We start from the raw sequence: 12962 nt of genomic DNA, 5'->3' as shown, positions 1-12962 counted from the left end.
GTTGTTTTTTCATTGTCTCTGTGAGATACCTCTCCTCTGATTATTTTACATCTGTATCAAACCATTCCTCCAAGCAAATCGGGGAATTAGCCCATTTTATTCTCACACCAACCCTGCAAGGTAGGGCTAGGCTGAGTGTTGGTCACCCGCCCAAGGTTATCCAATGTGCTTTGCAGCAACTGCCTATTGAATCACAGCAGGGTTAATATTCCTTTGCCTTCCTGGCACATTTTCATTCGGTTTCTCACCCAGGGCAACAACAGCTCCTGGCAGGAGCTTATCCCGTTTGCGGAGCAGTTTGTATTGCCAACTCGGTATCCCTTTATGTGCTGGTGCAAACTAACACACAACATTTTGCGGAAAGGGAGAAAATGCTTTAAATTTGGGCCAAGAAAAAACTTGCTGTGCTGTCTCCTTTGGAGGGGTATGGAATGAGTACGACGCCTATGCATATAGCTATCTCTATAGGAGTACATATAATCTGCAGAATCACACTGAGCTCACCCACTGGTTAAAAAGCAAAGCTATTCAGGCTCCATCCTATGCACACCTACCTAGAAGTAACCCCCACTCAAGTGAGCCGTGCTTACTCCCGTGTAAACAGGCCCGGGATCTTGCTGCAGAGGGGCCACTTTGGGAACCCCAATGATGGGGGGGAAACCTCATTTTCTTCCCACTTTCTCTTCCTAGAAAGAATCAAACTTCCCCTCCCTTTAATTCCGAAGTTTATTTTTAAATAGCTTGATCCGATTAAAGTCAACTGGGAACGGAGGGGGAGGCGGGGAGGGGGGAGAGACATCAAATGAAACTCACGTCCTCCGTAGCCATAGGCAGGACATCCTCGGATTCCAGGACCTCGATCGCTTCTGCTTCCGAGCAGGCGGCCACCGCGGGAGAAGGGTTTGCACGGCTTGGCTCCGGCAACCTGTCTCCCATTCTTGGAAGCAGCCAACAGCCTGGTCGATCCCCCCCACCCCCGATCTGCCCCCCCCTGCCCTTCCTCTCAGTCGCTCCTCTTTCGGCGAGGCGGGTGGGGGCTGGAGAAAGAAAAGCAACCTCAGAGGTGTTTGGCAAACTTTCAAAGCCGCCGATGCAGCCTGGCCCCTTCCTCTTCCATGCTGGCTCCTGCAGCCAGAGACCGGGTGGGTGTTGTTGCGTGGGTAGATTTTTTTTGCCCCCCCCCTTAAGGAAAATATCCCTCGAGAGACGAGAGGCGTCCTCCAGCTGGCATGCTGGCGCTGATGTAGCTTCGATCCAACTGCACAGGCCAAGGGGAGCCGGACCTTTCGAAACCTTTTAGGCGCGCGCCCTCTAAACTTGGCCAAACTTTTGCGCCTCCTGCCCTGCTGGTCCACGCGAGGTGAGCGCTCACCCGCGAGCCCTCCCGGTTACTCTTACTCAGCCCCTTTTGGTCATTGAGCTCCTGCTGCTGCTGCTGCCGCCTTAGTCCCACTAGGAGCCGCGCCACGCCACGCGGGGAGGCGCCTGCCCTTCTTCTGTGGCAGCGTCGCAGACATCGCGCTCATCCCGCGGATGGAGGAGAGGTGCCTCCTCCTCCTGGTCATGGAAGTGGGGGGCTTCCCTGCTGCTGCTGCTTCCTCATGAGGCCGGAGGAAGCCCCCTCCCGGCTTGCAAATCCTGCGGGATTAAAACCATCGAGCGCCAAAAGGTTTCACGCGTGGTGGTGGTGGTGGGTTTTTTTTTGGGGGGGGGAGCGATGCTTGCAGGAACAAGGAAAGTCGCGATCCAGCGGCGGGTCGGTCGAGCTTGCCTGGGATCCCCCCTCGCGTTGCAAGCCCAGATGAGCCTGCAAAAGGGAGGAGAAGCGGGGGGAAGCCGGCGCGCCGCAGGGGCCACAACTTCGCGGGAAAGCTCTGCGGCCGAAAGGCGTGGGGAACGCGCCACGACCGCTTTAAGGGGCAGTAGGAACCCGCGTCCGCGCGCCCCGGGCCAGCCGCGTCGCCTTGGCGCTTTCCGAAGAGACGGCAAGGGCGCGCGCGCGCGCTGCGAAGAAGAGCGCCTTCTTCTTCTTCTTCCCCTCGGGTGACCTTGCCAAGGGAGGTCGCTTTATAGGGGGCGATTCTCCGGCGTCGCCAAGCCCATGATCGCAACGACCTCCCACCTCCGGCGAGCCACCAGACCCCCTTCGTGGGACGGGTGCGCAGAAGAAGCGTCGGCGTCCGGCGTCTCCAGGAGCTGGTGGCAGGGAAGCCAACTCAGTGGATCCAGCGGCAACTCTGCCTCGAGCGGTTGGAGAGGGAGGGAGAGAGAGCAGCGATCGGATCCTTGCCAGGGCAGAGCAGGGATGACGGTGAGCTTTGCAGCCTAGCTAGAAACTGCGCGCCGAGCTGGCTGCGGGTCTAGAAGAGCACGTGGGTCCCCCGCTCAGGCCGGGGGCGGCCTGTTGTGAGCGAGCGGAGCGCCTTCCCCTTCCCAAGGCAGCCTCCAGGGGCGGGCGCTGGGCACGTCGCGCCCGGGATTCCTCCAAGATGCGGACGTGTTGGCTGTGCAAACGGGAGGATTTGCGCCAGGATCAGAGGGATGGGACGGGACGCCGCGCCCTTCCAGGCCCCGAGCCCAGGCTCGGTCTTTCTTTCCCCCACTTCCCTTCCTCCTCTTTCCCACCTTGCGCCAAAGCAGCCCAGCTCGGGGTAGGGTGGGGGGGGGACCCCGGCCCAAAGTGATTTATGACGAGCAAGATCCCGAAGTTCTCCCACGCCGCCGCCGTTTTGGAGTTCTGCACCAGGCGTGGGAGTCGCGCTTGGAGTTTCGAGAAAGGGCGGGATCTCATTTCGCATAGTCCCGCCCTCTTGTTTACATAGGGAGAATGACGCGTTGCGGAGCGCACGTGGTCAATGCGCCAGCAGCGAGGCGTCCCGAGGCAATTATGCCTCTGGCTTATGCGAGGGTTTTCCTATAGAATTGCCGGGTGACGCGGGAGGGATTGGGGGTGGGGTGGAAGGTTGCTTAATTTGAGAACAACTGCAGCCGTCTGGCATTCCTGCAGCCCGGCCATTCCACTAATCCTTATCATTCATCTGTATAAATTATTCCATACAGGATTGCCAGCTGACCTGCTCCTGTGCCTTTAGCACCAGCTTGTCATAGGTAAAGGTAAAGGGACTCCTCACCATTAGGTCCAGTTGTGTTGACTCTGGGGTTGCAGCGCTCATCTCACTTTATTGGCCAAGGGAGCCGGCATACAGCTTCCGGGTCATGTGGCCAGCATGACTAAGCCGCTTCTGGCGAACCAGAGCAGCGCACGGAAACGCCGTTTACCTTCCCGCCGGAGCAGTACCTATTTATCTACTTGCACTTTGACGTGCTTTCGAACTGCTAGGTTGGCAGGAGCAGGGACCGAACAACAGGAGCTCGCCCCATCACAGGGATTCGAACCGCCGACCTTCTGATCAGCAAGTCCTGGGCTCTGTGGTTTAACCCACAGCGCCACCCTCGTAGAAGCAGCTAATTGCCTTATGCAGTACCAAGTATAGATAGCCCACTATTGACTCTACTACACAGACTGGCATAAGAGACCAATGGAACCATGGACTGTTTGAAGCAAACATACATCTCCTAAACTGCCTCACCATTCTCATGTTTTGATTTAATTACCAAGAGAGCTAGAAACTTGTTCTGTTTATACAACAAAGGATCCCCAAGCAGCCTCCCCTTTCTAAGCTAGAAAAAGTTGGTTCTGTTATGACACAGCAAACATGTCAATGTAGTGTTATAGATTCCGTGTTTGCTTATATAGAGACACATTTCTATCAGTTCCTCTCACTGCTTTTTTTAATAAAAAACCTGGTTCACAGTTTTTTTGTTTTTTAAAATTTGAGCTAGTGCGTACAAAGCAGTGCAGCTAGTTTAACTGGAGGTGGAGAGATCAGCAATCTAATTTCTATTCCTTCTCTCTCTCACACAAACACACTCTTTTTATCACTGTTTAGCTGAGCAGAGAAAAACAGATGGCAACCTGCTATTACTAATGATTTTTTAAAAAGTCTCCAACCTTTGTCTTGTCGCTTCATATTATAGTTTTCACAGCAACTTCAAAATCCCAACTCACAGTAATTTGCTCCCATTTTGATATCAGCTGTTAAATCCATTTGGCACCTGGATTATAAATTTGAGGGATGCACCGACTGTGCTGAGAATAAAAGCCCTCTGGTTTATGAATTGGCATTAGCACATTGCCAAATTGGGGTGTGTGTTATTTCTGTGCATGAACCGAAATGGTTTCTTTCTTCAGTTAGGAATTCTTGATCTGAACCTTTCTTAGTCATATACTGTTGACTAAGGATAAGGATACCATATTAACTCCAAAACAATGTTGGGCAATCAACTCTCTTTTCTGTGTTTCAAATGGAATTTAAGTTCAAGAAATGCAGTTAGGAAACATTTTTGGTGGCTGTGCAGCTAAGCCCACAGGAACCAATAGACTCCGGAAAACTATTTGCTCTAGAATATCTATCTATCTATCTATCTATCTATCTATCTATCTATCTATCTATCTATAGCTGCACTGGTAGAACGATCACCTCAGCTCGACATTGAATTCTACCTATTTTTCTTTTCTACAACAAAATAAGGCTTGCTTCCCAGTAAATACATTTAGCACCGGGGCAACCAAAGCAAACTCCAGTTTATTCATATATTCATGATTTAAGCTGAAAATGTGAATCTGCATTTTAAAAAACAAACAAAAGAAAATTGACTTTTAAGACTCTTCCCAACTCCTCTAGAACAGAGGTCAGCAAACTTTTTCAGCAGGGGAAAGTTTCAGACTTTGTTGGGGGGTGGACTATATTTTGAAAACAAAATATGAATGAATTCCTATGCCCCACAAATAACCCAAAGATGCATTTTAAATAAAAGGACACATTCTACTAATGTAAAAACATGGTGATTCCCAGAACGTCTGCAGGCCGGATTGAGAAGGTGATTTGGGCAGATCTGGCCCCCGGGCCTTAGTTTGCCTACCCATGCTCTAGATTAGAACATCAGGAATGTAGAAGGGGGAAAAGAGGAAATTTAATTGTTTGCTTCACAACTGAAGTAACGGAGCTGTCCCCCCACCCCGTCCGCTACAAGACCATTAAGCCCTGGGTGCAAAATTACCTAGCTGTGAATAACTAAAATAGCTGGCAACTGTAATTTATTTGTTGATAGGATTTACACCCCACTTGTGGTGCAAACATCTTCACGTTGGTTTATAAAAGCAATGTAAGAAATAAACCAGAACATTTAAAACTCGAAAACAACTGAGGCCAAAATAGCAAAAGCTCCCACAGCATGGAAATTGCAAAGGCAACCACTTCAGCCCAGAATGCAGAGACACAGAAAAAGGCTGCTGGGCAGAATCTTAATTGGTGACCATGTGAAAGGGACGCGGGTGGCACTGTGGGTTAAATCACAGAGCCTAGGACTTGCTGATCAGAAACCACAGAGCCTAGGACTTGCCGTGACGGGGTGAGCTCCCGTTGCTCGGTCCCTGCTCCTGCCAACTTAGCAGTTCGAAAGCATGTCAAAGTGCAAGTAGATAAATAGGTACCACTCCGAAGGGAAGGTAAATGGTGTTTCCATGCACTGCTCTGGTTCGCCAGAAGCGGCTTGGTCATGCTGGCCACATGACCCGGAAACTACGCCGGCTCCCTCGGCCAATAAAACGAGATGAGCGCCACAACCCCAGAATCGTCCGCGACTGGACCTAATGGTCAGGGGTCCCTTTACCTTTTATGTGAAGGAAGATGGTCCTTTGGATAACTTGGGCTTTTATATCCCCCATTTGGAGAATTGAAGATCAGCTCCTGTTAGCAATCTGCATCAAAGCAAGTGTTTAATGCACACATGCAGTGATCTACCCTGGATGTTACAACAACTGTGGCCTAATCATTTCTTCCTGAGGAGGAGCAAAGCTGGGACACCAGGGAAAAAAAACTCTGAAAGGCACCGGGAGCTACAGATGCTACCTGTATATCTAGCAAGCAGAAGGCTGGATCTAAGAACAGCCCCTCACTATTGCGTTCTTGAGAAACCCTTTCATTTATGGCATGGGTGGGGAACCTCAGTTAGCGTTGCCGTATTTTGAAAAGCAAAAGAGAAAACACATTGGACAACTTGTACTTTTAGCTACGGATCGCTACGACGACACTCATTTTAAATTACCCCTGCTATATGTAGGCTGTAGAAGCTGTGAGATATTGCTAGTAGCAACTTTCTTAATTTTCAACAACAAAATAATAATAATAATAATACATATTTTGCTTTCTCACTTGCCACATGGAAGTATTTGGGATGTTCACATTTTTGCGAACGTAAGTGTGCGCAGAACAATTTAGTAAACTGTTTTCATTAATGTACAATCCATTAATTAAAAACGGCACGGGTGGGAGCGTGACGCATCAGAATTTTAAAATTGTTTTCATTTTTTAAAAAAATTATTGGGTTACTGTAAACAAACAAACAAAAACAAAACCCAGGGCATTTTGCCAGTTTTTAAAAAATCCACCTGGACAGAAATTTAAATCCTGAAAAAGAGGGTGTGTTCTGGAAAAAGAGGACATATGGCAACTCTATGTGGCCTGGGGACAAAATATGGCCCTCCAAGCCTCTATCTGTGCCTCAGGACTCTTCCCCAGGCCATGCCTCTCCCTGCCCTTACTTCATATCCTTTCAGTATTTCTGCCTGCCTGGGATGTGTCCTTTAACTCGCATAATGCCTCTTGCTTGCCTGGATGGAAGATAGAGCAGAGTATGTAAATGTGTGCAGAAAACAGCGTACTGTAGAAAGGTAAAAACTGCATTATTAGCCCCATCCATATTTTTCTCTCGCCCTGCCCGCCAATGGCAGGTGACCCCCAAAAGGTTGCTCAGAAAGAATCAAGGCCCTTGGACTAGACATGGTTCCTTACCTTTGATTTATGGCATCTAAAGCTATGGTTTCCCCAGTAGTGATGTATGGAAGTGAGAGCTGGACCATCAAGAAGGCTGATCGCCGAAGAATTGATGCTTTTGAATTATGGTGCTAGAGGAGACTCTTGAGAGTCCCATGGACTGCAAGAGGATCAAACCTATCCATTCTTAAGGAAATTAGCCCTGAGTGCTCACTGGAAGGACAGATCCTGAAGCTGAGGCTCCAATACTTTGGCCACCTCATGAGAAGAGAAGACTCCCTGGAAAAGAGACCCTGACGTTGGGAAAGATGGAGGGCACAAGGAGAAGGGGATGACAGAGGATGAGATGGTAGGACAGTGTTCATGAAGCTACCAACGTGAGTTTGACCAAACTGCGGGAGGCAGTGGAAGACAGGAGTGCCTGGTGTGCTCTGGTCCATGGGGTCACGAAGAGTCGGACATGTCTAAACGACTAAACAACAACAACAAGCTAGGAACACCAGAGTAGCTTTACTTTATCAGAATCTGTGGCGTTTTTACCAAGCTCAAAAGAGTAGCCTGCATATTTCTCATTTATAATCTGATTAAAAAATAATAATAACAATTCAGCGACACAATATTTCCTTACTTCAACAGATGAATGCAGTGATACCTTGGTACTCAAACGGCTTGGCTCCCGAACAAATTGGCTCCCAAATGCCTCAATCCCAGAAGTAAATGTTCTGGTTTGCGAACGTTTTTCAGAAGCCGAACGTCCAGCGCAGCTTCTGATTGAGTTCAGGAATCTGGCCACATGACCCAGCAGGAATCCTGCAGCCAACCGGAAACCGTGCCTTGGTTTTCAAACTGTTTCGGGAGTTTAACAGACTCCCAGAACGGATTAAGTTCAAGAAACAAGGTACCACTGTACAGTATTATTTAAAAAAACAAACAAACCATAAATATCTGCTCCTCTACAGTACAAATTCACAGTCTACAGCTCTGATAATTTAAGCAAAGAATCTTGAGAGATGAGTGAGCAAGGGGCTTTGCTACTATTAACATCTAAGGAAAAAATCACACCATTTTAATTAAAAGGTTTTGCTACAAGCATACGATGAGCTTCTAAGCTTTTGGAAACCTCTTGATTTGTACAGCCCTCGTTTTCTCTCCTTCCACGTCCTCCTTGGCAGTTCAGCTTTGTAAAACAATAATTGACAGATACGAGTGGGGCACATTAGACGGTTAACACGTGGGCAGTTCATTTCCATGAACTAACAGAGGGTGCCTTGAAAATACGAGCCAAGTTCTGCCTTAACAACAGTCATTTAAATAGCAACATTTATTATTATTCCGAGAGGACCATGGATTCCAATCTAATCCCGTAATGCAAAAAAAGGTCAGTTAATGAATATGCAGGGACGAGCCCAAGGGGAGGGAGCCGACCAGCATCTGTCGAGCAAACAGCCTAGCGGAGGTCAGAGTGCTAGATGGCTCCAAAATGGAAACACTGATTGCAATGACTAAAGAGGTGCTCAGGTGGGGTCTGTTTGATTTGATTCTGCAGCGTGCTTGCTGCTTATTCCCCTAAGCAATGAGAAGTTCCAAGGGGAAGCACCGATTCCCCACTCCCACTATTGTTTTATTTACAAATATTGAAGCAGAGTGGAGACAAACAGAAGGGGTTTCCATGAGGCAGAATATCCGGTAGTCCTCATCAGCCTTCTGCCAGCTAGTGATCTCTTTCCCTCTTTGCTTTTCCAAACTTCTAATTATTGTATTAGGGACGCGGGTGGTGCTGTGGGTTAAACCACAGAGCCTAGGACTTGCTGATCAGAAGGTTGGTGGTTCGAATCCCCGCAACGGAGTGAGCTCCTGTTGCTCGGTCCCTGCTCCTGCCAACTTAGCAGTTCGAAAGCACGTCAAAGTGCACCCCAAGATGGTTGTCACCAATGGAAGCGAAGGCACAGGAAAAAACTCAATATGGAGGCCAAATGGCCGAAATATTGGGAAATTCTGGAACAAGATGGAGACAGAATAAAACTGCAGAGCTTTGAAAAATTGAAAAACAGAGTGCGAGATTGGCTCCATTATTACCAAATAATGGAGGCATACAATTTGGACAAAAAAGTTGGTTTCCAGGTGGAAAAATCAAAATTGGAAACAGAATTGTTAGATCCTAAAATTAAGAATTTGTCAAAAATGTATAACTTGCTGTTGAAATGGAATACTCAGGATGAAACGGTGAAATCTGCTATGATTAAATGGGCACAAGATGTTGGACATAACATTATGATGGCTGACTGGGAACAGTTATGGACCACAGGTATGAAATTTACGGCATGTATTGCCCTAAGAGAGAATTTAATGAAAATGATTTACAGGTGGTACATGACACCAGTCAAGCTTGCAAAAATTTATAATTTACCTGATAATAAATGTTGGAAATGTAATGAGACTGAAGGTACATTCTTTCACCTTTGGTGGACATGCCCAAGGATTAAGACATTCTGGGAGATGATTTATAATGAAATGAAAAAGGTATTTAAATATACCTTCCTGAAGAAACCAGAGGCCTTTCTCCTGGGCATGGTCGGCCAATTGGTGTCAAAGAAGGACAGAACTTTTTTTTTATATGCAACAACAGCAGCAAGAATACTCATCACGAAGTATTGGAAGACACAAGATTTACCCACCCGGGAAGAATGGCAGATGAAGTTGATGGACTATATGGAACTGGCGGAAATGACTGGCAGAATCCGAGACCAGGGAGAAGAGTCGGTGGAAGAAGACTGGAAAAAAATTAAAGATTATTTACAGAAATACTGTAAAATTAATGAATGTTAGAAAAATGTTGGAATGAAGTTATATGGCTTTAGCAGAAATGTTATAAGGAATTAAGTACAAATAGATTTTTAATGTATTAAAGGGAAAAAAATAAGGTTAGAATAAGTTAAGATAAATTACAGGACAGAAAACAGAGGAAGATGGAAAGGAATTGCTGAAACAGCTAATTGAAGTGGAATACGAAAAGGGAAACAGGTCATGGAAACAAGTGAATGAAAGATAAGATATTGAAATTATTGGATGTGTTTTAAATTGTGTTTGTTTTGTTTTGTTAATTCAATGTTTTAGTGTCAGTGTCACGTAGTGTTTTTGTATTGTATTGTTTTGTTGAATTTTTTTTCTTTTATAGTCTTTAAACTGTTAATAAATATTATTTTTTTTTAAAAAAACGAAAGCACGTCAAAGTGCAAGTAGATAAATAGGTACCACTCTGGCGGGAAGGTAAACGCCGTTTCCGTGTGCTGCTCTGGTTCGCCAGAAGTGGCTTAGTCATGCTGGCCACATGACCCGGAAGCTGTACGCCGGCTCCCTTGACCAATAAAGCGCCGAGATGAGCGCCGCAACTCCAGAGTCAGCCATGACTTGACCTAATGGTCAGGGGTCCCTTTACCTTTAATTATTGTATGCTTGGCCTGTTAGTTTGTTTTCTCCCCACCCCACCCTCATACCCCTACCCCACCCCTTTTCTGTAACTGGAGAGGGATGGGATGCAGTATTCCATTCCCTAGGCTCTGATAAGTATCTAAATCGAATAAAGGGAAAGATGCCCAATATATTTTCTTGCATGGGGCAAAATAGCACACCCATCATTTCATGTACTGAAGCCAACCGGACATGCAGTTGTGTCTTAGTTCAACACTGGCAACAGGGCAATGTCCACCACTACACAGCAGGCTATCTTTAAGAAGGTACAGGGAATGCATGAAGTGCACACGGCTTTGCTCCCTGATACCTCCCTGTTACTCTCCAACCCCACCTGCCTTACTCTGCCTAATGGTAGAGCTGGCCCTGTATCTCCTTAATCTTTATTAATAGCCATTAAGCCAGCCATTCCGACTTATTATCCAGCAAACTGTCAAATAAAAGAATGGCAATCTAGCAGGATAACGATAAGAAGTCAGGTTTCAGGATACAGAACCAGTGGCGTAGCGTGGGGGGTGCAGGGGGGGCGGGCCGCACCGGGCGCAACATCTGGGGGTTAGGGTTAGGGGGCGCAAATCCATGGGTTAGGGGGCGCAAATTACTTGCCTTGCCCCGGGTGCTGACAACCCACGCTACGCCACTGTACAGAGCTGTTAAGGGATTATTTAGTGAGCTTTCAGGGGAGATGCACAACATGGGTTAGGAGATACGGCTTTCAAGCTCATTTGGTGGATCCTCTCTGCCTTTACAGCTGGATGATAACTAGTATTTCTACAGATGAGGCTGCCTTCATCGCTGCATTAGTCTGTGCCTGTAGAGTTTCCTTCTGAATAGGTGTGAGAAGCCGCAGCTGCATCACTTTCCATAGCAATAGTACTTTGAAAGCAGGTGTTGGGAAACTTTGGTTGTCCAGATGTTTCTGAACTGCATGTCTCATCAGCCCTAGCAAGTGTGGCCAATGGCCAGGGTTCCCCACACCTGTTGCAAAGACATGTACAGCAACTCTGGGTTGTAACTGGGGAACCCTTTAACCCCCGTGCATTAGAGCAGGCATAGGCAAACTCAGCCCTCCAGATGTTTGGGGACTACAACTCCCATTATCCCTAGCTAACAGGACCGGTGGTCAGGGGTGATGGGAATTGTAGTCCCAAAACATCTGGAGAGCCGAGTTTGCCCATGCCTGCATTGGGGTGACAACCAGTCAACACTTACTATGCATGCCAGGTGACAACACTAGTGAAAAATGCGCCTGCTGCATATAAATTACTAGGTTTCCCCCACAGTGGATAAGTACATGGGAAACTGCCTTATATCAAGTTGGAACAACTAGTCCATCTAGGTCCATCTGATAGATCCAGGTTCAGTCCCTCAGGTAAAGCTGAGAAAGATCCTCTGACAGCTGCTGCCAGTCAGTGTAGACAGCATTGCGCTAGATGAGCCAATGATCTTACTCAGTGTAAGGCAGCTTCCTATGTTCCTGTACAGACCACAGAGGAGATTTATCATTTGTTATTGTCTCCTACCTGTGCTGGGCACTCCCAATTTCCAATGTGTGGGGCTTCCCCATGCCCCTGGCAGTGATCGAGTGACCTGCATGAACAGAAAGACCAATTAGTAATCATAGCTTAATAACAAACATAACAAAAGAACTCGGTCTTTTAATACATGCTGAGCACATGGGCTTTTGATTAAGCTTAACACTGAAAGGCCTATAGCATGAGTTTCAAAGACAAGTTAATAAAAACCTTTTCTTCAATTGCACCACAGGCCCAGTCTGAGATTAACTCAGACATTTAGGTGAAAAATAAGTAACTCTAGGAAATGAAAACTACTGATGAAATTGCATTTTTTTTATTCTGAAAGTATGGCCCCAAAGAAATAAGTTTGAAAGCCACTGTTCTAGAGTGTAAATTTGAACTCTGCTAATTAGATACAGTGGTACTTCGGGTTAAGTACTTAATTCGCTCCGGAGGTCTGTACTTAACCTGAAACTGTTCTTAACCTGAAGCACCACTTTAGCTAATGGGGCCTCCTGCTGCCACCGTGCCGCCGGAGCACGATTTCTGTTCTCATCCTGAAGCAAAGTTTTTAACTTGAAGCACTATTTCTGGGTTAGCAGAGTCTGTAACCTGAAGCGTATGTAACCCGAGGTACCACTGTAATCAAATGAGCACTATTATGCTGGTTTCTGCATATCAAACCTTCCGTGCAAGATCCAGCTGCTCCCCACCCCCACCCCCCGTTTGTTGGCAACCTTTGCGGCTGCCCTGCCTGCTATGTTTTCTAGGCTCTGGAGAATCAGCGAGGCTCTGCTTCTCTTTCTCCACAAATGAAACCCTCAATTCCTCCTCCTCCTGCTGCCCACAAGCAGGGCTCCTCTCCTGTTTGCCCCTTTGTTCTCCTTGGAATAGAACCAACAGATTATTCTTCCCATGTGGTGCCCTGTGCAAAAGTTGTTGACCAGTTCTTCTTCTTCTTTTTTAAAAGCATCTACTGTACACAGCTTGCTTCCTGCTCTAAAAGAAACTGACTTTTAAAAGATAGGCAGCAGCCACAACAGCATCAGGGGTACCTTTTGGTCCATCCATCCCCGTTCCC

General features: G+C 47.0%; 1 protein-coding gene across 9 annotated transcripts in view; it reads right to left on the bottom strand.

Moving 5' to 3' along the window:
• The window catches only part of RHBDL3 (rhomboid like 3), a 151573-nt gene extending 139608 nt beyond the window's left edge, over positions 1-11965 (bottom strand). For 6 of the 9 annotated variants that reach the window (XM_081898806.1, XM_081898810.1, XM_081898811.1 and 3 more), the window contains exon 1: positions 814-947. In XM_081898806.1, the coding sequence (XP_081754932.1) occupies positions 814-936 (123 nt within the window). In that variant the 5' untranslated portion in view covers positions 937-947. Of the gene's footprint in view, positions 1-813; positions 948-2625; positions 2918-6664; positions 6734-11887 lie in introns of those variants that run through there. The other 3 variants (XM_081898807.1, XM_081898816.1, XM_081898813.1) reach the window with 3 other exon arrangements.
• Positions 11966-12962: the final 997 nt, after the last annotated feature.

The sequence above is a fragment of the Podarcis melisellensis genome, assembly GCF_964234715.1.
Source record: "Podarcis melisellensis genome assembly, chromosome: 2".
Classification (NCBI taxonomy): domain Eukaryota; kingdom Metazoa; phylum Chordata; class Lepidosauria; order Squamata; family Lacertidae; genus Podarcis; species Podarcis melisellensis.
Note: the sequence above shows the minus strand (reverse complement) of the source record. Positions and strands in the feature narration are given on the sequence as shown.